The following is a 27,824-nucleotide window of genomic DNA, read 5'->3' as shown; positions in this document are numbered from 1 at the left end:
CTCTAGCTGTGTGAGGGTGGTATCTGATTGATGTGATTAATTGTACACATTTCTGTAATAATATTGACAACGCTAAGACAGCTAACTCTGTTCAAAAGGAATACACGGAGATCCCTATTTCCTTAGTTTGCTGCCCATTTGTTCTCCAGAGAGAGAGAGAAAGACACGCACACACCCACGCCACGCACAGAGGAAATACATCCTGGTCTTATTCTCATCATCATAAACCTATAAAGCCTTTGTGTAGGGGACAGATTTTTTAAATTCAAAGGTACAGTACTGAAGGAGGAGTAGTGACGAAAAAGGGAGGAGGCGGAGGAGGGACTACGAACCCTGAAAAGCTGCGAGCGCGGTAGCTGAGAGAAAGAGAGCGCGCGCTACCCGGAGCAGGCTGCACTTCTCCCACTCCGCCTGACATTCGGGGAAGAGCGAGCGACACCGGAGACGTTCATTGACATAAAAGTGAAGGCGCTCTCTCGGTGAAAAAAGGAGGCGAGATCGGGCAGGGAAACGAGATCTACAGTTCTTCCTTCTCTCCCTTCCGACTTCCTTGCGCGTTAGGATCTGCGATTCATTCTTCTGTTCGCCCATTATTTATTCCCCTTCCCTTGATCTGCTGAGAAATTTCTTCGCTAAAGAACTTGGATTTTCCCCTCTTCGGTGAAAAAAAAAAAGGGAAGGATTCCCCCCCCCCCCCCCCGTTTTTAAAGCCAAGAAGAAGGGGCCCGAATCGCACCGGGCTGAATGAAGAGCTTTTCCTAAAGCCGCTGTTAGCAAACCAAACCATCCAACTTCAGCTGGAAAAGAGCGAGTCATAGCAGCTGTTAAGATCCGAGACCTGGGAAAGGAAAACAAATGCACTGAAAGTTTTGGCAAACTTTTCTTCTTCGTCTCGTTTTTTTTGTTTTGTTTTTTTTCGGTGCTTGTGTGGTGGTGAGCGAGCGCGCTCGCGTGCGGTGCCTTCCTTGCCACAGAGGGCTGGAGTGTGCGTGGAGAGGGGAGGAAAATCTGTTACTATTCGCTGTACTGCTGGAATTGTTCTGGAGGAGCGCCGGATCGGAACCGAGCTGAGCCCAGGACCTTGAGCGCGCGGCACACCGAGGGGAAACTGCGTCTCCGGGGCCTTGGGAGCCGCGCTTATGGACGGGTGAAACCAGAGTCTAAATTCTCCCCCCTCCCCCTTCAACCCCTCAGCTTGATCAGAGCGGCCGCCGGGAAAAGAAGAGGGCTAGAGAACCCGACCGAGCCAATCCACCCTCGCTTCTGGAATCATGAACTTTCTGCTCACTTGGATCCATTGGGGGTTGGCGGCGCTGCTTTATTTCCACAACGCCAAGGTAAAAGGGGCGGGCGGAGCCGGGGTGGCGGGGAAGCTTTCCTCTTCTTCCTCCTCCTCTCCCCCGCATGGCCTGTTCGCCGCATGTTACGCTGAATGTGCGTGACGGGCGCGAGGTGATAGCGGGGCCCAAAGGGAGCCCACACGCATCGGGAGCGGATCCAGGGGCGCCCGACCCTTGTCCCGGGTGCCCGCGCTTAGCCGCGCGTGCTTGGTTGACCTTGTGAGGGCACGCGGCTACCTCTGCTCGGCGCTCTTCGGGGCTGCCGACAAAAGGCTGGCCCTCGAGCCCTTAGCGCCGAGGGCGAGCAAGCAAAGCCTGCGTTATGGCGTTTAAGCTGACTGCACCGCCCGCGTGGGGCCTGCGCGTGCTATCGCAGGGCTGGAAAAAGAGGGAAGTAGCTCAGAAGCTGTCGCCCACCCCCGACAGGTCTGGCTTCCTTCTTGCACGTTGCCTTGACCGTTCCGACTAGGTTTCCTTCCCCTCCTGTCTGGGGAGCTTGGTAGTTGGAAACCTGGGTTTTGAAGGACGCCGTACGGAAGAGGCACGTCTCTGCATCGTCATCGATCGGAGCATGTAGGCAGCGCGCTGGCTGAGTTCTTGCATCAGCAGCGCGTAAGCTGCTCTCTCCCTCCTGCTCCTCCTGACATTGCAAAAGCGGTGTTTTTGGCCTGTTTGCTTTAGTTAGGCAGGTTTACTGACCGGAGTTCAAAATTCCTGTCTTGCAAAAGCAAACAGAGATCAAAGACTGCAAACTGAATTCTGTGGCTCTTCCAGATTGATTTTCAGACGGAACGACCCTGCTGAGTTTCCATAAATAAGAGTTTCTTCTTTAAACTATTTCCCTCTCCTAAACTCCTCTCATCTTTATTAGTTTCCTTATTATGAAAGTATAGGCCATTACCCGCAGACCCCGCTAGCAGGAGCTTTTGATTTGCTCCTTAAAGGAATTAAATAAGCTGGGTGGTTGTAGCATTTGCTCGGGTTTAGCTCCTGCTAGGTAGCTTATACACTTCACAAGAGAGGGAGGGGAAGCAGGTTAATTTTACATGGTGGTTCCCCTTGAGGAACTTGAGGGAGAAAAATGCAGCCTTAAAACTCCCCCACTTCAAATGCAGACATGTCCTTTGCCAGCTTTTCAGAAATCTTGGACCAGAAGTCTTGTCGTCTCCAGCCAATTAGTCACCTCTGGTGGCATCAGGCTAAGCAAGACTGCAGAAAAGAAACAATTGTAGCTTTTTCTTCAGCCACAAATGTAAGATAACATACAGGAGCCATTTCAGATGAGTTTGGCCAGATGTCACAAGCTTTCCAAGCTAATTTGTTCAAGTCCGCATTGCTGCGAGTGACAGCAGCACATTCATCTATGCAGGATAAGGGAAAACTTGTGACTAGGCTAATCTGAAATGGCCATGCTTGCTTTTTAAAATCATCCTCAGGTTATACAGTTTTACCAAGCTTGCCCAGCCTGGTTTTACAGATTCTGTCATCCTAAACAATCTGGCCAGTGATAGGAGATTTAGTCCAGCGTGTCTGGATGCCACTAGATTGAGAAATCTGGTTTATGCATGAAGTACTGCAGGACAAGTAAAAATAGAATACAAGAAAAGTATAGAGAGGGAGAGTAAATGGAATAATCAGAAATGTAGATGACTTTTTTCTCCAAATAGATGATTTTCAACTCTTAGGACCCTACAGTCACTCAGGTAAATTGCTAGGTGCCATAGTCTTAAATACTATCTAGCCAAAGCAGGTATAGTATATGAAGTGTGAATCTGTGGGGAGCAGGGAATGAATACATTCACACTTTTTGACCCCAATGGTTTTGAATAAGCATACTTAGCCCATACTGGATACATGGAGGGAAAAACTGTTAGTGAGAAGAAAAGTAAGTTATTCTGTATAGTATGGCATTTTAGGGGAATGTGGAGGAGAAGGACAACCTTTTGCTGAAGGTGAGATAGCGTTAATAATATAAGTTATTAGGGACTGCTAATCTGTATTAATATATCCTATCCAGCCTTGATTTGTTGAATGAGCCATGTTATGTGAAGTTTTAAACCATGGTTGACAACCCACAATGGCTGGATTCCCAAAGCAACCAGTCAAAGCCAAACAAACCAAGTGTAGCTTAATGTAAATTGTGACAACCCCCCCCCCCCCAATTCAGGTGAAGGGAATGCAGGCACTGGTTTCCTCTTACAGTTCATTGGCAGGCTAATAATGGTGCAGTGCCCCCCAGTGATTAACCACTTTTGAAAGTGTTACCCTTGGAGTGAAGCATGTGTTTAGGGTGAGGAGACCCATGGGTGAAAAGACCGTGGACTGAAGATCCAAGACAAAATCTACCTGCCTTTATTTTTGCTACATTGGCAATATTTAGTTCCCTTTCAGTATTACCTGATATAATCGATGTGATGTTAGTTTGTTTCAGTGAGCAAGTCCTGGGGCTCCTCCCAAGATATCTTTCTGGTAGGATCAAGCAAAGATCAAACAGTGAGGGTGGGAACAAGAGCGTGTGACCAGACTGCTAATGATCTCACAGCCATCAGCCTTCCGCTCAGGCCACACCGGGGCTCCTGCTTACCACCCAGCTTCTTATTCTAAGGGAACACAGTGGATCACCTTCCTCCTCTGAACTTTGCAACTGAAGGTGGAAAACACTCCCCATAATAACTCTTTGCAATACAAAGTAGATGTTGCAACCCTCTTCAATATATCCTAGGCATTTTCTGAACTTCTTCCCTCTGTTCTATGCCATGTCAGAAATCCCTCTCTTACTGGGCCATTGCACCTTTTGCAATGCACAGCCAGGAAAAACTGCAGCACTTTGAGTGCACAGCCGGGAAAAACTGCAGCACTTAAGCAGAAAACATCAGAGAGGATTTTTTTCCCCCTAGCACCTAAGATGGCATGGGTTTTTAACTCTAGTCCCAGGGGCCCTCCCAAAGTGGCTGGATTGTTTGCGCCAGTCCAAAAAAGTTACAAAGCTCTTTTAATGAGGCTGCTGAGATTAGGGGGAGGGGGAGGAGAAAGCTAGAGAAAGAGTGGTTTTGATGTGAAGGAATAGGAAGTGTGTATGTGGAAGCAATTTATCCAGTTAACCATTTCCTAGCTTCGTACTGGAATAAGTAGGATGTAAGAGCAGAGCTGCCAGCTCCCTGCCAACCTGCTGCTGCTCCAGCCTTAAAGGAAATATTTCTCCTACTGTCTGTGCTGCTGAAAAATCTAACATGAGACAATTAAGTGTCTTAATGGGGAAACAATGAGTAAACCCCCAGGGCAGGAAAAGAGATGAGTAGAAGTAATGTGACCTTCAAAAGGGCACTTGTCCCTTGGGGGAAAAAGTTTGTTTTGTCCTTCCTTTGGTGGAAAAAGGGGGAACATTTAAACCTTCCATTTAAGCACTGATGCTTTGGTTGACCAAACCTGTCAGCATTGGCCAGAGAAAATGTAATTCATCAGCATAGGAGCAGAGAAGAACCTTCAGATTTCTCAAATGGATTCAAGGTGACTCTGCTGTATAAATAGCTCCTAGATTCAAAGGCAAACGGCATGACCAACAGTGTGAATAGATTGTACTTCATGGCTAATGGGGTTCCTTTTCATTGTGTGGTTGGTGGACATGTTGCTTCCAGTTTCTGCTGATCAGGAGATAGCAGTCTAGCCTTGATAGTACTTTGAAAGAGAAATGACGGTGTGTGTGTGTGGAATGGACACAAAAATCCCTTCTAGTGATTTTTCTGGTCTCTTTCCTCAATGATTTCCCCCCCCCCTTGCTGAGAGAGAGAGAAGGAGAAAGCTGTTTTGGAGAAGGTGAAGAAGTAGCAAGAAGTACAACTTTGGGTCAGAAGTAAGGAACAGTTTCTAACTGATGCTTCAGGACCCAAGCAGGGCTTTGAAGAACTAAAGAAAGCCAGAGGTTGCTCCTTCCCCAGGGCCCTGGCCAAGTCATGGCTGGGCCGCATGCTTGGTTGCTCAGTCGGGGCGGTTGTGGGCAGCATGTTTGCCACAGCCCCGTCCTGCAGATGGAGGAGTCCCAGGACAGCCTGCCACAGCCTGCTGGCTCACGAAGGCTACGTGCTCTACGCGATGCTGGGGAAGTGGGCGGAAACCGACTTGACAGGGAGCTGTGGCAACTTGCCACCTCACCAGAGAGCTGCCTGTCTGAGGCATCTTCAGACACAACAGAGGCTGTTCTCAGAACTGATTGTGGCAGCTTGCTGGCCCATGAAGGCCTTGGTGGTTTCAGAGGTCAGGTGTGGTCTAGGCCTCCCCCACCTTGTTTGTGGTGTTGCCGTGACCTTCACCCGGAGAAATAAAATCTGTTCGCAGCTTTAAAACGGAACGTTGTTGTTTGTGTGCTGCCAGCCTCCCTTCTCTGCAGGTCCAGGTGATTCTCTCTGTTGGGCCATCCCATACAGCAGTCTTCCCCAACTCCTGGAGCTCCTGGTCAGTGGCCATGTGGGCGGGGAATTTCTTGTAAATGTAGTCCCAAGTCAGGTAGAGGTACCAGTTAAGGGTGGGGGGCCTTATGTACACAGTCAAACAATTAGATGTGCAGCATTGCATTCTTAGCCTCTATTACCTTTTGTGACAGCCTGGTGAACCAGCCAGACTGCTCTTGAAATCCACTGGCTGATTCTGACCCCATAATTTGCAAATCAGATCCTAACAGGATGGCCTGATGGTTCCTCCTCTCTGCTGAAACTCGGGTAATGACCTTGGCTGAGTAGCCCAGAGAACTGAAGCTAATTGACGTTCAAATTCCTTGTCATGTCATTTTTAGAAGGTCACCAATGTTGTTTTCTCTTTTGCCAGCCACCTCCCCCATTCAGATTTGTACTGTAGATTTTAATCTTAATAATAAATGCCTTAAAGCAGATCATTTCTGTTTCTGCTGCCTAGAAAAGCAAGAGTGCTGTCCGAGAAAACTTAGTGAGTTCCCCTTTTCGTCCCACGTACAGAAAGCAGACATACAGCTAAATTGATTCTTACTTGAGTAGAGGTCTTGCTCTCTCACATTCGTACCCCAGGATCTCCCTAGTCTAGAGTGTGATAATAGTTTGCTTCACTGTGGAAATCTGAATTTCCCCAATGCTTCAGTATATTTCTTAGCTGCCTTTTAGGACAGGCTATGGTATCTTCCACTATAAAACAGCTCCATTAGTGCTGAATCATAAAAGCAACTTTAATGTGAGTAAGCCAGCTAAAATACAATTTCAAAAGTCAATGATTATTAAACCTTTTATGTAAAAGCCAGGGACAACAGGTAAGCTAGAGTTTGCCAACTTGGCACCCTCCAGGTGTACTGAATCAAAGTGGGGGTGCTGGTATGGTATACAGTGTTTTTAAAAGCAGCTGGCCACAGAATCTGGCCACATAATAGTATCTCTTAGAGGAAGGCATTCTGTAGTGCATAACTGGCTGGGGAATTCTGGGAGCTGAAGTCCACATATCTTAAAGTTACCAAGGTTGAGAAACACTGCTGTAGAGGCATTCTGTAGACCACCACTGAAACAGATGCAAAAAGTGCCCATTAAGTTCCATATTTTGGCTCTCGCACAAATGTTTCTGTTCACAATTCAGGTGCATTCTCTTTCTGGATTTTCTGAAGAGAAGTGGGTGTTAGAACATAATTGGCACATGCCATTTTTGTTTTGTTTTTCTAATCTGCAGAGTACGACAGATCCTGGCTTTTATTACTCAATCCTGCAAAGCGACTAAGGTCTCAAAAGAGCTGCAGGGCTTTGTAGGGTGAGGGGACTGGATTTGTGTTCTGATTAGTTTTGTGTTGGTTTTGCAGGTATTGCAGGCTGCTCCTGCCCAAGGGGATGGAGACAGGCAACAAGGTGAAGGTAAGTGCCCTCTCTGTCTTCCTTGATGAGTATGATGAGGGTGTTGATGGGAGGAGGAGGAGGTGGAGGAGGAGGAGGAGGAGATGAATTGGCATGGGAATCCATTGGCTGGACTGCCAGGGGAGGGAATCCTCATTTATGTTGCTAACTTTTGGAAAATGAACATATGTGAGGGAGTGGGATGAAGGTTGTGTTGGACTGTAATTCTATGGACAGAAACAATGGAAGTTAGTTCACTAACTAGAGGTGCCCCAAGGATTTCCAGCACAAATACATTGAAAACATCATTGAAAACATTTAAATGAAGACAGTCGGGGGTTCTTGGTTGCCAGGTTTAACATCTTGGGTTTCAAGATATCCTAGGATTTTATTTATTTATTTTATTAAGCAGCTGCAGTTATGCACAACGGTATTTTGCTTTAAAGGAGAAATGAGATAACACCATTTTTTTTATTAAACTTCAAAGAACAGCCTTATCAACACAGATGTATTAGACTACAGTGGCAGATCACACAGGCTGTGAATGACAGGAATTATAATTCAGCATACATGGAGATTATCCAGTTGAAGGTTGTCAGGGAGAATATGTGAATATACTGGACTGGAGTATTGGCATTCTAATCTTTTTTACCTTAATTAAATTAAGATCAGACATCTCAGCAACTCTGGGAATAATTGTTGGAGGAATTTACCATGATTTTCAAAGTGAGGTCACTAATTTCCTGGCTCTCTCTCATCATTTTGCTGGCAGACCTTTGACCCATGTTGTTTTGCTCAGACATGAAATAAAGTTATCAAACGATCAGTGCTTAAGTTTGCAAGGATCATGGCACTGGCCAGTTGAAAAGAAGAGATAATCTCCCAGAAATAGTTATGAGAAGGCTGTTCCATCTTCTTAAAGGCTACAGCACTACATACCTACCTGGGAATACACCCTGTTGAATATAGTGGTGATTCCTTCTGGATAAATACGCACAGCATTTGCTGTTGATGTGTTCAGAAGAAATAGCTGTACCTTAATGGAGGCTAGGAGCATTTTATAACTAACTGCACTTGCTGTATTGTTGGACATTTTACTTGGATGTGGTGAGAATGGAATGGAATGGAAGCTCCATCGTGCTTCTAAAATTTTAGACCAGCCATCTCCAGCCTGCTCCTGAGGCTGAGTCTGTGGAAATCTTTGTCCACACTGGCTGGGGATTATGGAAGCTGAAGTCCGGAAGCTATCATGTTGAAGTAGGTTGTTATAGACAGTGCTGTTGCATCTGGAGCTGGGATATTGTGATTACCCTGATTTTGGCAGGGGTGGGTCTAAATGCATTTTCTGATTTGCAAATGCTTATTAAAATTTGGGATTTCTCATAAAGAAATTCCTCGACAGAAGCATACGTAATGCAAATATTCAGTATCCCTCAAATGTTATACATTACTTTTCAGAATCTGTAACAGGAAGGAAGGAAAGGATGAGAGATGTAGAAATCAGGCATATTACAGTAGAGAAATTGAGAGGGATTTAGGGAATAGTGGCAGAGTTTCTAAACCACTGACAGGAGGGTAGCACCTACCGTTTCACAGTGCAAGACGCATTGGTTTAAACTTGGTATTAATCCTCACAGTCTTTGAGGCGTTAGGCAGTGGATGTTAACCTAAATCAGAGATTTCTAGCAAATTACGTGCGTCCCACAGTGTGAGATTCTGCTGATGCAGAATCTCCTTAGTTTAGGGCATTCAGGGAGTGGCACTTGCTGCTGTTCTTAGAGCTGGACAGCAGGGGGCAGCCTTTCCTCTTGCCACAGTTAGTTTCAATTGCAACGAAGTTTTTGGCCTGGTGCACCGGAGGAGTGTTGTCAAAGTCTTAGGGGAGAACAACTTTGTAAGAGCACACCCATTTTATATTGTATTCTGATTGCAGTTCCAGGTTAACATTTCTTGCTCTGAAAATGAACATATGATTGTTGGGTTAGGGTTTTCCTTCTTCTGTGTATGTGAGAAAACCACTGCATGGCAAGTTGATCTTTAAACTGCGTGGCCCTTCGTCTTGAGCTGCAAATGCATGAATGACATTCAAGCACTGGTTTGTATTTTGTGCTGCTCTATCACAAAGGAGCTGTTTGGATTTCTCTGAGCTCAGTGACTGTTACGAACTCTGCGGAATGCTATATTTCAAAAAAGGTCAGCAGGGGTTTTGCAGGTTATCATAATTACATTTTTCCTTCTCCTTAAAGGTTATGCATTATGTCACATAGTCAACTAGTAGCCAGATAAAACCAGGCTTTATTACTAAGCCCTGATCTGATTGACATAATTGAATATCAAGATATGTGATTAGCAGGCAACTGCAAAACAATTGCTGAAGTAGCTTTGCACAAGTAGGTATAAAGATCTGCTTATCTGCTAAGGTTTCTGCAGGACCATAGGAGTAGCTTATTTGCTAGACTAACAGTGAAGCTTTAAAGATGCAAATGATCAGGTTGCACTATTTAGGACTCCACACTATTGTATGTTGAACTGCAAATGAGAAGGCCTGCCTGCAAGTGATCTCCCCTTCCTGTTGTGCTAGTCTCTCTCGGTGACTAGTCTCTCTCAAATAGGGATTGACAGATTTCTCTTAATTTCCCTTGCTGTCACATTGGTATCTTAAAATTTAGAGTTCTCAAATCTCTTTTTTATTTTTGCACTATTTTTCTTGTTGTTTGAATATCATTCATCTGAAAGGATGGAAAGTGACAAAGCAATTTCTTAGTTTATTTTTTCTGTTGTTGATGTGGCTGCTTTGAGTCTGCTTTTGTAGCATTCTTTTGCTGACTCATTAGTAAGGTAATCTAGGAATGTTTGAAATAAGATAGAAGAATAATGCTTTTTGCTAGAAGTATTATCTTAATGGGAATGTGCCAGCAATGGTGTTTACCAGAAATGTACATTTTAGGTTGATATCACTGAGACACGAACCTAAATTTCAAGTCATTCACAATTACATAAGAAACAGGCAGAGCTGTACATAATTCTAAGGAACTTTTATAGGGACCCCATAAGTTCTTGAAAGACTTCAGAAATAAGAAGGTGCCTTTATTCACTTTTCATATCATTATCATAATTACTGTGCTACTGTGCTCATCTATCACGATTTTTGGAAGCTGATAATTCCCTCACTATCCTCATATTTATACTTTTGAAAGTGATGAAGTCAGAATAAAAACTCCGTAGCAGGTGCTAAATGTCTGCCAGCTATACGTGGACATATGATGCATCCCTTTGGATGATCCACAGATTATATGCTAATTTGTATTTTCTTAATCCTAAATCATAAAGAACAGCCATTTAGTTTGTGTTGAAGTTCAAGGGTGAATTAGTTGCTCTGGCAAAGACAGTAGGCACCCCATAACTTCCATCCTGAGTACCATTTTGGATACTCTAGCAATCCCCTGCAATGTATGTGGGGCCTAAGATTTCGTTACAGGCAAAAACTTATTGGATTTGTTTAGCAGCATAAGAGGCAAGTGCCTTGAGATGCCCAGTCTTTGTCTCTGATGGATGTGGAGGTAGATAATAATGTTTTGAACGGAATGTTATTTTTTATCATGACAAAGTTTCTTGTGCTTTAATGCTCAGAAAGGAGTGAATAATCAGCAAGGTGGTTACCGGTCTGGCTGCATGCCAGCAAGTTTCCCAGACACTAAATTGTTTAATTCTCCTGTTTATAGATAGCTGTATTTTAAGGTTAAGGTCACCCTGAAGGGGAACAAGGAGGACTTGGCGCATGCTAATCCAAGAAAGCCCTGAGAGGCTGATATTAGAGTTTGGGCTGGACATAGGGTTGCTGTGGGTGGAAGTGCTCCTTTTGAGCTGGAGACTGCCCGTCACTACACATTTTCTCTCTCTGAGCAACTGTCTCTTTAAAAATAGGCACTTAGGCTGGGCAGCCGGCAGAAATCCCAGGCAGGTTCCTCCTCAGGTGGTGGCGCTCTCAGCTCCGCATGACCAAGAATTAACTTTCAGCAATTAACAAGAGCCCTGAGCTGAAAGAGCAGCAGTCTGCCTCTCTTCCCTCTCCCCCGCCCTCAGCACGTGCCTGCGCTTCAGCGGAGCAACCTTTATGCTGGTTTGTCACAGGTTCAGGACTGTTCGGAAACGGTTACTGGTTTCTGTTTTTTCCATGATGCAAGCAATTTGTGCTTGTTATCACGCTGGGTTATCAACACAACCACTGCAGGCCTTGGAAGGCAGAAATGCTTAGGACAAAGTATCTCCTGCCTCTGTTAGCAGCTTCTAATGTGGCTGTTGGAGAAGAGGCAGAAGCTCATGTTTTGTTGGCAGTTCGTTGAAAAGTTCTCTATTCCGCTTGGAAGACCAACTTTGAGCTCTTGCATTGAGCCATGTGTCTCTGTCCCCTGCCTCAATCTTGCAATGAATCATTAGCTTTAATCTGGGGATGGTAGGATTGTGCGTATATGTATGTGGGGGTGTGCTAAATTAGTTAAGGCTGGGGACCTTGCATTCTTTTTTTTCCCCCTGTGTTGCATAAAAAAACAGGAGTGGAGTGAATTCCAGCTCCTTGCACCTTTTCCTTTATAGCTGGATCAGCCTTCCCCAACCCCAACGGTGTGCTGTCCAGATGCTTTGGACATGACAACTAAAATTTCCAGTCATTGGTCACGCTGGCTGGTAACTGATGAAGGCTGAGCTAGGTGTTTATGGCTGTGCTGGAATAAAATACATCATTTTCTAGTTAGAACCCCCCTCCCCTTTATTGAACAATGTAATCTAAAATCCTTTCTAACATTAGAACTTAATAATAAATATTATCATACTGGGGTAGATCCAGAGTAAATAAGTGGCACTGAAGTTCTTTTGAACTTTGATTTCAGTCAGATTGTAGTCTCAGTCCAGCCCACGATGACTGAATATCAAATTCTACAGTAATGGAAGCAAATTATGAGGGCCTTTGTGTAAATCGGAAATTATGAAACTACGTTTTGCCAGGAGCAGCCTGCCAGACGGAGTGCACAGTGCAGAATGGGGGCAATGCTGTTGGAGGGGGTGAGGTGATGGTTTTCTTCTTGTAGTTTAGAAACATAAATGAGGGGCATTTCGGTGCTGGAGTAAAAGAGAAGGACATGCTTAACTCTGGAAAAAGGAAGAACTAAAACTTTTTGGAGAAGGTCAGGAAATGGCATGGAGTGGTTTATGGAAGGGAGGGAGAACCCTCCCCACATTAAGTTCCTTGATTTTTGTGTTGAGAACTTGTGAGTGATGCACCAGTGTCTAGAATGTGTTTGTACCACTTGTCCAGTTACTTGGCAATAGCAGTAGGACCAGAAGTTAGAGGAAGAAACACATTTTCCAGCTACAAAGCATTGTGTGACGAGTCCTGGAAAATGTGATATTCCCACTGCAGAAGAGTTTCTGGAGGAAGTGGTATCTGGTTCTCCCTGACAGCTGTGCCTTCGAGAGAATCTGTGAGGCTAACAACAAATAGGAATGGGGGCATTTTACTTGTGAGGGGACGCGGTGTTGGAGTCTCTAGGTTTCTGAAATGGATCTGGATCTGGATCTGTTTCTGTTTCCATTGACTTCAAGGAAAAGCTTCTCTAACAAGCTGCCACAATGCCTTGAGATCTGTGGCCTTGTGAATTGCTTTTATTTCCATCTTGCAAATGCATTCAGTGTTCAGCTGCTTAAAATTCAGACAAGATAGATGCTAAACGTGCCAGTGATTCATCATATCTTGCTGATCCACAATCCCCGTAGCCTGCCTTCTTAGTGCGTTTTAAGCAGGCTAATGCAGTTACTGACAGCCTGTATTTTGGTGAGCCCGGTAGATAAGAATCCAGTACAAGGGGCAGAGTCAGTGGTCCACGTGCCTGAAGTTTATGTCTATGCTACTTTGTAAGGCTGCTGTTAGACTTCACAGAATAAGTGTAATTAATCCCCCCTTTTCCTTTCTCCCCCCCTCCCCCCGTTCATTTTCTAGTCATCACATTTCTGAAGGTCTTTGAGCGCAGTGCCTGCAGGTCGATTGAGACCATGGTGGATATTTTCCAGGAGTACCCTGACGAGGTGGAATACATCTTCAGACCATCCTGCGTGCCCCTGATGAGATGCGCAGGATGCTGTAACGATGAAGCACTAGAATGTGTGCCCACTGAGGTGTACAATGTCACCATGGAGGTGAGACTGTGGTTGAACAGTCCAGGGGACCTAGCAATGAGCGGGAGCCTCTTGACTTGCAGTTCTGTCTCGTTTCCTTTAATAAAATCCACTATGGGTGGTTTCTGTAACTTGGGAAGGAGTAACTGGTGGTCTTGGACCACATCCAGGCTCCTACCTGTTGGCTGTGGAAAGAGTGGACAAGGATGCTCTTACCTATTTTTAATGTGACCAGTGTGACTAGCTCAGCAGTGCCTCTGAGTCTGCAAAAAGTGCAGCCAAAAAATAGAAGCAAAAACAAAAGAAACACTCCCTTCCCACAGAAGAGAAACAGAAAAGAAATTGCCCTAGTGGCCTTTGCGATTGCAAGAACTAGAAATGTGGCCTTGGCTACTGTGATGCTGTCCTGTCCTCCAAAGGGAAGGGCAGTAAAGGGAGGAGATGTGCTTTGTCCACATTCATTTGAACCTGAGTATAATTCTCCCTGAAAATCCAGATGCCACTTTTTGCCTGTACTACTAGACACATATGCACACACACGTAGATCACATACCCGTTTAGTAACAATCCACATTTCAGTTTCCATTGGGTGCTACACTTTGCAGATGCCATAAAAGACTTTGGTAGTTGGACTGATAAACTAAATAAAGGGGCATCTTACTTGCCCCAGATCTGTTATTCTGTATATGCCTTGCTTAATTATCTTCAAATGTCATCCAGTTTTTAGAATCTAGATATCAAAGGGTCTGTGAGAAGGTCGCATTTGTATTATATAAGGGCTTGGTAAGGCAATCTGTTTTGTAGAGCAGGGAAAGAAATCTTTTAACTTTTAAACTTGTGGACTACAAATGTGAGGCCCATTTAGCAATGACAGGTAGTCCTTGTTTAGTGGCTGCCTTGTTTAGTGACTGTTTGCAGTTAGTACAGTGATGAAACGTAACTCTACGACCAATCCTCACATTTACGACCTTCACAGGTCTGTAAAGCAAAGGAAAGCTGAAGTAAGATCGTAAGTCGCAGTTTCACTTGGCGACCGCTTTGCTTAATGATCAAGTTGCCAGTCCCAGTTGTGGTTGCTAAACGAGGACTACCTGTACGTTTTTGTTATGGCCATTCGTATCAGGAATTCGGCATTTCTTGCTGCTTTTGAGCATTGTCCTATACATACCTGCTCAGAAGCAGTGTTTCTCAACCTTGGCAACCTTAAGATGTGTGGATTTCATCTCCCAGCCTGGCTGGCTGGGGAATTCTGGGAGTTGAAGTCCACACATCTTAAAGTTGCCAAGGTTGAGAAACACTGGTTTAGAGGGTAAAGTGAGGATAGGATGGCAGCTTAAGGGTCCTATCCCTTGTATCCTGTAATTTTGCCCCTCTGTTTTAGCATTATCTTGCTTATTTGTTTTGAGAGGTGGCTGTTGAATGTAGCCCCTTCATGAACATGACTCACTGTTCCTCTTTCCCTTCTTCCTCCTGCTCCATTCTTTCCTTCTAGGTCATGAAACTCAAACACTTTCAGAGCCAGCACATAAATAGGAAGAGCTTCCAGCAGCACAGTAAATGTGAATGCAGGTGAGGACAGAGAGCTTTTCAAGTTGAATTTGGAGTAGGATGTGCTACTTTGCAATTGTACCAATAGGGGTGGTGAATTAGAACACCTACCTACCCACCAAAAATCTTGTGGTGTGTGTTTTGTGTTGGGAAGGGTCTTTACCTGATAACCATAGGCCTGGTAACTTAATTAACATTGATTGCCTGATTATATAAGTTTACTGTCCAGTAACAGGAGGGCCTTAACCTTTCCTCCTTAGAAATCTCAGTTGCATCAACATTGCTTCAGAAGGAGAGGCATTCCTCCTGTGCTTGCATGTGTGTCCACAAAATGAATGTGTGTGTGTGTCTGTGTGCTTGCATGCTGTCAGCCTCCGTCATGGAAATTTCACTGACTGGTACATTCTTTGGGTAGGTGCAGATTGAGCACCAGTAGCTAGTTGAGAAACATTGTATTGGCTTTCTGCTCCAACTGAGGACACAGATGGGGTCCTCAGATTGGGGTTATGCCTATGTCCCTATATGCTCTGATCCCTTAATCCCCAACCTTTTATTGTGAGCCTACATGATCATGAGATCATGATTATTTTCATTTTTTGGTGTAGTGGTTAAAGTGCTGGACTAGAATCTCAGAGACTGCCAGTTCTAGTCCTCCCTTAGGCTTGAAAGCTGGTTGGGTGACCCTGGGCCAGTCCCTCTCCCTCAGCCCAACTCACCTCACAGGGTGGTTGTTGTGGGGAAAAGAGAAGGCAGGAACATTATGTACACTGTCTTGAGTTGTACAAAATAACAGTCGGATACAAATCTAATAATAAATAGATCCCTATAAAGCAGAGTTCTGATGACAGAGCAGGTTATATTCATCTTCAATGGATATGCACAAATTCTCCCTTCAGATCCTGCTACTTAGTCAATGTTGGACATAGGGAAACATACCTGGGGATATTGGGGGCAGGGCCAAAGAGTATGACTCTGTGACTTGTATGCATGCATAACATCTGAACACGGTTTTAAACTGGTTAGAAAGAATGTGTTTCTCCAGATATTCTGCTCTTGGCTGCCATAATTAAGGCCAGCCTTCCCCAACCTGATGGCCTCGTGATGTTTTAAGCTTCTACTACCATCGTTCCCAACATTGCCAGTTGACAAGGATAAAGGAATTGGTACTCTGGAACATTTGGAAGGCTGAGACAGGCAGTGTTGGAAGGGAGAAAGAGCATCCTTTATTATCTTTTCTGCTGAGAGTGGGGTGTAAAAGCATGGATGTGATGTTTGTACTTATGCTAGTTCTCTCCTAATCTTGCTCTCCTTTTCTTCCATTATAGACAAAAGAAAGAAGTCAGAATTAGACAAGAAAAGTAAGTGACCTGGATTATATCCCTCCCCTCAAGTTGGTGTTGGTGATCTCCCTCCTTTCTTTCCCAGATCACTACAAATAAGAACTGATTGTTGTTGTTTTTTAAAGAAATCAAGTGTTCATCTAAAGGACTATACCTTGAATCCATTCCTCTTAGCTACAGTCACACATGTTGCTTTGACAGCTGTGGTTCCCTTATGCCTTGAGGCCATTTTGAAACTTTACTTATAAAAATATGTAAGGAACAGCATGGAATTAACAGAAAGCTTTTATCCCTTTTCAAACGGATTCTGGGTGAAACTTTCCTTCCACATGCATTTGACACCATTGCCCTCCCCTCTCTTTGCTGCTTTGATGAAAACTTGCTGATGTTCACAGCAACTTTCAGGGATACCTAACATTAAGGCTATGCATGGCAGCTCTGCTACCTCACTTAGAGCAAGGGAGTTTGCCCTGTCATGAACCAAAGGACTTGTACGCCCGATCAAAGCGTGGGCAGTGTCCTGATGTGAACTAACTTTGCATATGAATCATGAAAGGTGGAATAAAGAGAGTTATATTCACTTTGTTGCCAGCCCTCCCCAGCATGGTGCCTTCTATAGTGCTTTTGGAATACCTGTCCCAGACTATTGGTGTTGCTGGCTGGGGCCAATGAGATAGTAGTTCAAAGCATCTGGAAGCATTGCATTGTGGTGACTGTAGATGAGTTGCATAGGGGAATGGAAGTAGTTGATCTTGTGATGTGAAATTGAGATCTACTTTGAGCTTTGTGTAGTATTATTGAATGATAAAATAGAATTCTTCACTACACATTGGCCAGACTAACCAAATATGGATGTATTTTTTCCACTTCCAGCTTAAAAATAAATGCACACATGCACTGTGAGGGTATATTAAGATGGTCCATGGTCTGCGATTTGGCATGGAAGCTGGGGGAGAACGAGAGAGAGAGAGAGAGAGTATGGGGTTGGGGAGGATCTTTTTAGTCGGTTGTGCTGTTGTCATGTCCCAGCTTGAACTGAATTCTGATGAATTCACATTGTGGAGCCATCAGGGGGTTGCCCAGGGAAATACTCCTAGCTTGGCATATACTCTTCTCGTGCACATGTTATTCAGCTGAATGGCAGAGTGACTTGGACACGTGATCGTGTTGCGATTGCGTGAGCACTGGTGCAGACAGAATACGGCTACAGCCGCCTCTCTGGGACTATAGCTTTCTACTCCTTCAGGTGGCTTACTTTGCTTTGCAAATCTCCATATCAGTATGGGGTTCCCTCTGATTTGGGTTAAGCTGAAATTCCTCTTATGCTTGATGCCTTTTTCATGGTGTGCCTCTGGATGAATGTGGCATTAATGAATGTAAAACTTCGTGAAAGTTCCCTGAAGTAAACACGCTTTCTCTGCCCTGCTCGTAGTTCTAACTGTGTCCTTGTGGTGCTTACTTTGCTTGTGGTTAGGAGGGAAAAACTGATGCCAGCCAAGAGGCTTGAACAAGATCCAGGGGACATCCTGTCCATTAACCTCAGGGACTGTCTCCTTTATTACAGCATCTCCTTCTCCCAAAGTTTAAATAAACTGTTTCTAGGAAGAAAGGAGTACTTTCCTTATTAGGTTTTATCCCCAAAGTATTGTGTTTTTCCATGTGCATTTCTCCCAGAGTCTGCTGCTGGGCACTAGGTTTCACCTGATTTTCTCCTTGGCTGGGATTGCTGCTCTAGATCTATACACATTATCAAAAGTTCATGGGGAGACCTTAACATGCATGGGTAAGGACTTACTTTGCAGAAGGTGCCAGGGATTTCCAGGCAGAGCTGAGAAAATCACTCGCCTGAAAACCTACCGGAGGCTCTGCCACATAGTGTAGACAATATTAAATTAGATGGATTGGTAGACAAGTAGGGTTGGTTTGTTAGGGTCATAGTTACTAACTAAAGGATGGAAAACCAAACCTATACATTCACTTTCTCTGGCATCTGCAGTAGGGGAGGTGGCTCAAGTTCTCTGGCAAAAAAGAGACACTGTGGAATGATAGTTAGGTTAGCTTCCTTGCCTTGTCTTAGTAGCTAACAGTGTAGAAATTGGCTCTATTTTAAACCTCTAGTACCAGCAAGGGCTTCAGAAGCAGGAGGGATCAGAGTTCATCTGCTTGTATATAGCAGCACTTAGAGCTCTTGGTTATTTGTGATAACACCCATAGTAATGGGTTCAGACAGGCCATAATTATCTTGAGCTCCAAGTAAGACCAGAGCAGTTGAGACTGAACTGCATGTTAACAGTTTGCCTTCTTTTTCATAGAATGGAGAACTACCTCCCCACCTTTCACTGTTACCTGCCTGTAGGTGAACAGCCCAAAGATGCTCTCTGGTTTCTCCAGTGGGAATTCCCAGAGACAATTTGCTATGGGTAGAGCTTGCACATGTCAAAAAGAAAATAATCAAACAACCAGGTGCACATTGAGCCAGGCACAAGCCGTTTATGGTCAAGAGGGATAGTGCTGCTTACTACATTCTTTCTTCCCTACTGAGGATGGAGGTCCCATGCCATCTGGGGACCAGTGAGGTGACTTCTAGGACCTGTTCTGGCAAATGGAGCCAAAAGAAGGCATTTCAGTTTTGGGGGGAAGGAGCAGGGTTGCAGCCTGGGGTATATTTGAAGTGAGACATACTGTCTGTAACTGGAAGAGAAGTTGAGAGCCTCGTCTGGTTTCAGCTTGTGATAGGGTTGTGTGAAGGGCAGAAACAAATTTATTTATTTATTTGATTTGATTTGATTTGTATGGCCACCCATCTTAAAACACAACTCTGGCTGGCTCACAACAGCAAAGAAGAAGTGCCTCAACTCCAAGAACTTCCACTGTTTAGATCAGTGTTTCTCAACCTTGGCCACATTAAGATGCGTGGACTTCAACTCCCAGAATTCCCCAGCCAGCATGGCTGGCTGGGGAATTCTGGGAATTGAAGTCTACACATCTTAAAGTGGCCAAGGTTGAGAAACACGTGTTTAGTTGCTTCCCCTTTAGCTAAGTGCATATGGTAGCTTCTCTCTCTTTTTCCTCCTTTTTCCTTCCCCCTGTGCACTTTCTCTCTCTCTCTCTCTCTCTCTTTCTTGCTTGTTTTGTTTTTCTTCCAGAAAATCAAAGCGAGGAAAGGGGAAGGGTCAAAAAAGAAAGCGCAAGAGAGGCCGGTATAAACCACAGAATTTGTACGTTTTGCATCATGTGCTTTTAGACTCTGCCCTTTACCCATCTCCCCCATCACCCCTCAAATCAAAACTCCTGCTTGCATTACATCTAATTAAGCAATCAAAGGAGCAAACAATTTCCACTCACATCTCCAAATCACTTGTTCTTGTGGTGGCAGGATAGTTTGGGAGCAGAAGCATATAGAAGCTGTGGTTCTCCCTCCCACCCCGCTTGGGATTATTCTTTGTCTTTGGTAGACACAGTGACCAAAGGAACAGGCAGATTGCTCTTGTTTCACTGCTTCTTTCTCTCTAGAATGCCTTTCCGTGATTCCCCCATCCCATTTCCCTTAATCTCCTCTCGGTTGTCCCTTCTAAACCTGTCGGTGTGGCAGCTGGAGCTTGATGCTTGTCTTTCATGCATGTTTGCCTGTGTGTGTGTGTATGGCGACTGGTGGCGACGACTAACCATTACCAGAGGGGATCTAGAGGATTCTGGGAAAATTTGGGGAGCGCTCTCTCTTTCTCTCTCTGCTGGAGTTGGGTGCCTGTTCTCCTTCTCTGCCTCTCCTGTCTCAATTCACCAAATCCTGCATTACCGGTAATTCTCGGGGGGAGATCCAATGCGGACGAGGGATTTCAAGAGCGGCTGTTCTGATTCGGTCCATATGGAAAACCACACTGCTTGAATGGGAGCAGCTGGATGCTCAAGCCTGCTCTCTCTCTCTCCTTTTTTTAAGCCAGGGTTTTCTCTGTAGAAAGAGTTGCCCTTGAGCCTTGGCTCGGAGACCTCGGCCAACAATAACGAGGCTCTCGTTTCCACTGCAAGTTGGACGAATGCAGGATTTGTGGATTACGCCGTTGCAGAGAGCCCGTTTCTGCCTTTTGAAACGCTATTGCAAGTCAGGGCTGGAATGCCTTGGGGAGCGTCCGCCCACCGCCCAGCAGTGCTCTAGATGTGCAGTGTTGGGGGGGGCGAGGGGGGGCGAGGGTTGCTTCAATGTTTAGGGTGTTGCATGTGTACATTTCTTCCCGCTAAAGCGCTGTAGCTTAGACCTCTTTCCTTTTGCCTTTTTGCAGTCACTGTGAACCTTGCTCAGAAAGGAGAAAGCACTTGTTCAAACAAGATCCCCTGACCTGTAAATGTTCCTGCAAATTCACAGACTCACGTTGCAAGTCGAAGCAGCTTGAGTTAAACGAGCGCACTTGCAGGTTTGTGTCCTGAAGAATGAAAAACAGAAAACAAACCCCACAAACGACTCCCTCAGACACAGTCATCCAACACACATTGAGAGAGAAAGAGAGGAAGGGATTAGCTTTTGCTGGCTTCTGGGGCCCGTATTCTAGTATCCCTCTTTTCCTCTGGCCAGGTAGGTCAAGAGGGAAAGAGTTGGCGTAATCTGCCTACAGTCTAAAGCTTCCTTTGTTCCGGCAGACTTGAGCTGAACTGTCTGCTAGTAGGGTGACGATTGATAATCTAGAACACGTTCCTTGGAGAACAAGGTGGCTCCTTTGACACTGACCCAGGAGAAGTCCTCAGAGATCTTTCTGCAAGTCCTTGTAGAACGCAACTGGCTACTTAATGAGACTGCCGGTCTTTTTTGCCTCATAAGCAAAGATCTTGCCCTCTACTTTATGTTTGCAGGATGGAAGCAAAACCCCAGTCCATCTTTTTAAGCTTGATATCAGACCTGCAGTGGATTAAATCTGCCTGGGACTGAATCATGAATCCAGACATGCATTCTTTCCTGCACCTCTCTTTTACCCTAGAGTGTGTGTTTTCTAAGAGGAGTGTGCGATCAGCCGTTTCCTTCTCTGTATTATTTCTGTGTATTCAGAAGATGGAAGTGCCTGGAAAAATGTCTTGGCTAGAGTTCAGGGGTTCCAAGTAGACAAAAAACAGTGTTAAAAACCAGGGTGTCTATCCCAGACAGATACCCTGCCTGGCGTCATGCGTATGGCACGCTGTCATCTGAGTTACCTGCTTGTGGCTGCAAATGCCAGCCTACCATTCATAAGTATGCATCTGAACAGGCAGAACCCATTTGCCATTACTAGCATAGCAGGAGTCTACTCAGATCTCCGAGAATAGCGCATGAGGTTCTGCCATTTCTAGTCCATCAAAAAATGCTCGCCTAGAGTCAGGCCGATGGTGTTGGGCTTTATATATATCATGAAGCTCAGTTCTCTGTCTGGGCAAGGATCTGGGACATGGCTGCGTGTGTAGAGGAAGCTTGTGAGGGTCTGTAATCTGAGTGTGGATGCCTAGTACCGCAGCAAGAAGAGAGCCAGCTCTTCTTGAGTTACAGTTCACTGTGCAGAAGTAGCCTCTGGAGAGAAACCAGACAGCTCTCTGACCTTGACCTTTATCATTTCCCCTCAAATTAACCAATGAGTAGTTTGAAATAATCCTTGAAGAAAGTGTCAGGCTGTTCCCAAGGGAAGAAGGGGAAAAATGGCTAATTAAGAAGTTGCCCCAGCGCATGAGCAAGGCCAGCATTCGGATTGCCCTTGAGGAGCGTCTTGGCCCAGAGGATAGGTTGGATTGTTTGGGGTTCGGCAGCTGCTCGGCTGCTTCAAATGAAGTCTTCGCTGCAGGGAGGAAATCTGGACTGTCAAAGGGCATGGCCGATTCTTCGTTTCCTGGCTTCTGCACAGCTGCTAGGGTTGCTGCTGTGTTTAAGCACTAATCTCTGCCTCTGCAAGCAGTGGAATTAAGCACTTGGTTTATTTTCCCCCTTTTGCTGGCACAGGGCACCCCTGGCTTGGTTTGGCTGCATCTCTTTGAAAATACAGCAAAACAGGCTAGTGTGGAGAATGGGGTAGACTGTTCCTATACATGTATGAGTGAGAGGTATGCCAAGATGTAAAACTCAACTTTGGAGGTGAAGTAGTTCCTAATAGGTACTGTTCTCATATGCGGGGGAAAAAACTGGAGGAAATGCAGTGGCTTTTGTTTTTCCTTCAAGAGCAGGTCTTGTTGGTCCCTGTATGCCATTTTGATGTATTCTGGGTCAAAACATTTTAGCTAATCTTTTAACTCTAGAGCTTCCACCTCACTGGTTAATGCCTTGTCTACTCTGAGAACCTCACACTTAGTGACACAACCTCTCCTCCCTTCTCTTCTCTCCTTCGCAGATGTGAAAAACCGAGGCGGTGAGCAGCAGAGAAGAAAGAGAGTGCGGGAGCAGCCTTGGTTCTGGATCCTGACATCTCGCCTGGTCAGAAACAGAAAACAAACCCTAATCCAAACGAACACTAAAATGAAGGATCAGCAGTGCACAGCACTTTTGGGTACGGACAATGGACTCTGGAAGGAACATTCCCTGAGGACCCGTGCAGGATTCACCTTTTGCTTTCGAACTGGTTTTACAGAAAAACTTTCCTTCTCATGCTGCTAAGATATAGAGCCAGGGAGAGTGGAGTGGTATATGTTTTGGGACTCCCATTTCACATGAAGTATATGTATATGTATATGAATATGTATGTGCATATGTATATATACTGAATTTTTAAAACATTGCTAACATTATTGGTGTCTTCACTGGATATACTCAACTGCTGTGGACACAAGTGGGCTATTTGGGACATAAGAAAGAAACTACGACTGAACTCCAGTCAAAACTGCTCAGTATAATCTTCATACTCTTCCTGACCCTCTAAAGCCTGCTGGTCCATCGATCTTGCTTCCTCTCCCCGCTCTCCTGCCCCAGTCCTGTGTGGTGAAACATTTGTACGAGAGAAGAGATGGCAGGGGATTCCCAAAATGGCACCTTGGAATACTGTGGGTCAAGAGGTCAAGGAAATAACTCTTAAATGCTGGAACTGATGATTCAATCAACTTTCCTTCCCCTTCCTCCTCGAAAATCTGTTCCTGAGTCTGGCTCACAATCTGCCGGTTTCACTGGGTCGTTGGTGTATGTTTTTGTATTGACCTGCTGCAGGAACGTTTTGCCGCAGATAATGTGTTCTGGCCTTAATGATGGGAAATGGCTGATGTTTGGACCTGTCAGCTCAAGGAGGCATCCCTGGAATCCTGCCATCCCTGTTGGCTACTTAAATAATGGATGTCATACTGGCAGATGGAGACGGAGGGAAGAAGGGGGACTAATAGAGAGCCGGGCAGTTGAACAGCACTGTCTACCATCATTATGGACAGAGCTGCCACTGAAGATACTTCTGGAACATCTCTGGAAAGGGATATTAATCTAAAGTATATATGCGCAATAGGCGGGATGTGTGAGTGTGTGTGAGTGAGGGGTTATATACATAAAACTGTACAGGTTTTTTGTTCTATTTTGTGCCTAATAAGTTCAAAATTGGCTTGTTACATTTTGGGCCCTCTAGGGAAAAGCTGGTGAGAGCTTGCTTCTAAGCACTGTAGATTCATCATCATTCTCAGTCTTGTTCCATGAATATGTTAAGACATGGTGTTCTTTGCTGGAATTGTGATATAGGACTTATTACAACAACAAAAAAATAGCATAGACTCCCCATTATCAATACTAGCTGGGTAATTAAAAGAATCCCCCTTTTTGGGGGGAGATGGGCAGTAAGAGAAATTTGATTGATAAATAAATAAAAAATTAGGCCCATCCATCCAGATACAACTTGCATGCCATACATTGAGCTCCAGAGCTGCTCTGCTCTCACTATTGGCAGAGGACCATCTGAATTAAGGAGGGACCTTGAGTAGGATTCTGAAGGGACCTTCATAACTTCCCTGATTAAGAAGATTCTCCAGTTAAGATACAGAGAACACTGTGCATGGAAGGAGGAATCTAATTTTGGGCAGTTCTAAATGTGTTGTCCAGTTATTCACTGCATGAGCCAAAATAGTATTAAATGATGCTGCTATGAAGCAGATTTAAGAAGGAAGACAAAATAAAACCACCATACTTCCCTCTGTCCTTAAAGCCGTACCCATTCCCCAAATTAGCCAGTTCACCTTTACTTTTACTTTTACTTTTGGAGTGCCCACTGTAGACATTACAAAGTACGGTTGTTTCTCCCCCTTTCCCCAGTGACCTATGCAGACTAAAAATCTTGGCTTTAGGTTAGCCTCCCCCAACCCAAGGTCTTCCATAGCTGTCAGCATTCCTAGTCAGCAAGGCAAATCAAGCTGAGGAAAGTGGGAATTCCAGTTGAATAGTCCTGGAAGGTAGCAGATTGGAGAGGGCTACCTCAGGCTTTTTCTGTTAGTTTCTCGAATGTTGATTGCTGTGTTGTTCTGGTAACAGTTTTGGAACCTAGCTGAATAGCCTTAAGCGGTTCTAGGCAAAAAGGTTAAGTTGCACAGAGTCTGATCTAAGCCCCAGAGTTATTGATATTTTAGCATGCTTTAAATTCTGGTTCATCACTGAAATCCAAGTCAGTGTAAAACTGATTAAGGGGATAATTGTTTTTCTTTTTTTGCATATAGGTCCAAAAACATGGGTTTTTCATAACCAGGCCAGTATATACAGGACAGTAGACAAAGCTCTTGACCCCAGACAATTGGCAAGATTCCATTTAACTCTGATTTGAAGATGTCCTTAGAACAGTATTTCTCAACTTAGCAACTTTAAGGTATGTGGACTTCAACTCCCAGAATTCCCCAGGCATTCTGGCTGGGGGATTCTAGGAGTTGAAGTCTACACATCTTAAAGTTCCCAAGGTTGAGAAACATTGCCTTAGAATATGGGACTTGGACCAGCCAATCTGATTTGCTGAAATTCAGTTTAAGTAATCAATAATTGTTCTTGGGGAATCAGGCTGTAATTCTCAGTGCCTTGCATATAAACACTTGAAACACTGAAGTATCTCCCAAGCCACCAGGCGTTTAATAAACATTTGGACAGGAGGTGATAGGACAGACTTTTAAAGGCAGCAATATACTCTATGAGTGTCTGAAGCAGTTTGGCTTGTCCAAAGATTACACAGCCTCATTTTGCTTTACTGGAAAATGCAAAGTGATCCTGTTACTAATCACATGACAACCTCTGGGTACAGTTTTCTGTTAAACCTTCTGCAGTTCCAGATCAAATACATTAGAAGAATTGAGGCTGCTGGACACCCCTGAATCTGCAAGGACAGGATTCCCATTTTTCTTGCTGCATGCAACTTTGTTGGACTATCACCAGATAGCATACTATCCAGCCATTTTAAGTCCAGATCAGCATTGTTGCCATGGGAAGGCTATTCCTCTGTGGTGTGTATGTGATACTTCTGTGGGTATCTGATCGCTCTGAAGTTAGTGACTCAGCTTTGAAAAGGATGGCTGGCTGTATATGTGTGAGGGGTGTGTGGGACAGGATCTAAGCATCTCCTTTCCCTTTCCCCCCGAGAAGTAGTGGGGGATCCTTGAGCCTGTCCCTGTCTTTCCCGAAGGCATGTAATGTTGTCTGGAGCTGGCCATCTGTTTGGCATTGCCAGCACATTTATCAATCCATTGTTGGAGACTGACTGCATAGCTGGGTCTGCAGAGCACAGAAATGTAGAGCGCTGTTCTGTGTACCTGGAAAGTTGTGTCTCATTGCCTTCATTGGACTGGAGCGTGTGCCTGCTTCTCGGTCGTCTTTTTTTACTTTTATGCTATACTCGGTCCATGCCAGGATCCTGCCAAATGCTTGTCTGTTTACAGAAAAGCAAGAAAAACTGGCCTTAAATCAACTTTTGACGAGTGTGGATTAACCACTATAAAATCCCCCTCTAGCTGGTAGAAATATGGTGTGCATTCAGTTTGGGTGTGTGTGTCTGTGTGTGTGTGCGTGTGCACACACACACAACTGAAATGTATATATTCATGCTGTGTGAGGTGACGTTCTATATACTTGTTTAATATCCCTTTAAAATTAGAAATTAAAAAGTAATAATTTAAACTAGGTATTTTTCAGTATTCTTTGTTTAATATTTAATTTTACTATTTATAAGCTGTACCTCTTTTTTTTTGTATTGTTATGTATAAATTTTTAACTCTTCTGTTTCAACCAATCTTCCCCAATTGTTGATAAAGTGAATAGCATGATCAGTTATTTAATTAATATCTAACACTCATCCCTACACATTCCTTTTAAGCAAAGATTATACATCTACATATTTATATGTATGTATGTATGTGTGTGTGTGTGTATGTATGTGTATGTATGTATGTGTATGTATATATATATATATATGTGTGTGTGTATATATATATATATATATATATATATGGCTATACATGTTTATGTGTGTGTGTGTGTGTGTATATATATATATATATATGTTTATGTATATGTGTGATTAAATAGACACTACAATTTTTTATATATGTAAACTTTTCTTCTGCCCCAAATTATAGAAAATTTTACTATCATTTTATTTATTGGTGCTACTGTTTTTCTGTACTGTGGCTAGAAAAAAAATTCACTAGCCACACTGGCTAATCTCAAGATTCCATAAGAAATATTTATTTTTAGACAAAAATATCTTTAAAAAACGCCATCTATGGTTTTTTTGTTTTTTGTTTTGTTTTTTGTTTTTTTTTGTAATAAAGAATTTAATTCACACTTGTTTTCTTTTTTCTCCTCTCCTCTCCCCTTTGCATGCTATTTTTCTGTTTGATGTTTTGGTTTTGCTAATTGGTTGTGAGGGTGGAAAAAAACACATATACAGGAACCATCAGAATGCAGTATATTACCAGAAAGAAGGATGTTCTTAATGTAGGTTTGGACAGGTTGTGCTCTGCAGCCCCTTTCAAGAAAAAGCCAACTTCTGTAACATACCATAAAGAATGCACTGTATAGCTGTAACTTGTTACAATGCCATGCCTTCTGTGCATAATGTACATACTTCCTTTTCAGTAAGGACTACTGACTTCAACAGGGCTTCTCACTTCTCTCCTGTAGAAGAGAGGCCTACAGCTGAATTAACTGATGACTTTGATAAAACACTGTCCTTGGTTTAACTGTATGGAATCCAGTTGGGGTGGGGGCGGGGAAGTACACTCCCTGTATCCATACCTGTATGCGTGCTCATAATCTGCACTTGAGGTTTGAGGTGTCTGTAGAACAGTTGGGCAGAGGGTGCAGAAATGCAGAGGGAGCCAAAAGTCCCCTCACAGGAGTAGATTCCTTGGTACAGTGTTGGAGCTTCCACAGAAGCTGGAGATGGAAAGTTTTTTTTTTTTCTTTTCACAAAAGGAATAAAATTCTTTTCAGGTGAGAAGGGCTTTTCTAAGTTGAGTCCTAGAGGAAAACAGACATCAGTTTAAAATGAAAGTGCATGTCCTTTCATAAAACAATTGCCTTATGTCTTAAGACAGAATTATTCTGCTAGATAGAATTCTTTAGCTGGGTGATGGCTGGGAACCCTTTTGGATGGTTTTGCAAGGGGACAGGGGGCTGAAAACATGTTTTGCCCCTTACCTCCCTGTCTGTA

At 44.1% G+C, this 27,824-nt stretch overlaps 1 protein-coding gene across 3 annotated transcripts; it reads left to right on the top strand.

The window, feature by feature from the left end:
- The first annotated feature begins 320 nt into the window (after nt 1–320).
- Nucleotides 321–22,959, top strand: VEGFA (vascular endothelial growth factor A). Of its 3 annotated transcripts, XM_063305128.1 has the most exons (8): nt 328–1,337; nt 7,144–7,195; nt 13,167–13,363; nt 14,835–14,911; nt 16,216–16,248; nt 19,377–19,448; nt 20,508–20,639; nt 22,566–22,959. In XM_063305128.1, exons 1-8 carry the CDS (start codon nt 1,272–1,274, stop codon nt 22,585–22,587), a joined length of 651 nt encoding a protein of 216 aa, XP_063161198.1. In that variant the 5' UTR covers nt 328–1,271; the 3' UTR covers nt 22,588–22,959. The 3 variants fall into 3 exon arrangements, with proteins under 3 accessions (XP_063161216.1, XP_063161198.1, XP_063161207.1); XM_063305137.1 differs by lacking the exon at nt 19,377–19,448 and having other exon boundaries at nt 332–1,337; XM_063305146.1 differs by lacking the exons at nt 19,377–19,448; nt 20,508–20,639 and having other exon boundaries at nt 321–1,337.
- Nucleotides 22,960–27,824: the final 4,865 nt, after the last annotated feature.

This window comes from Candoia aspera, chromosome 1 (assembly GCF_035149785.1).
Source record: "Candoia aspera isolate rCanAsp1 chromosome 1, rCanAsp1.hap2, whole genome shotgun sequence".
Classification (NCBI taxonomy): Eukaryota; Metazoa; Chordata; class Lepidosauria; order Squamata; family Boidae; genus Candoia; species Candoia aspera.
This window is presented reverse-complemented; position numbering and strand designations above follow the sequence as displayed.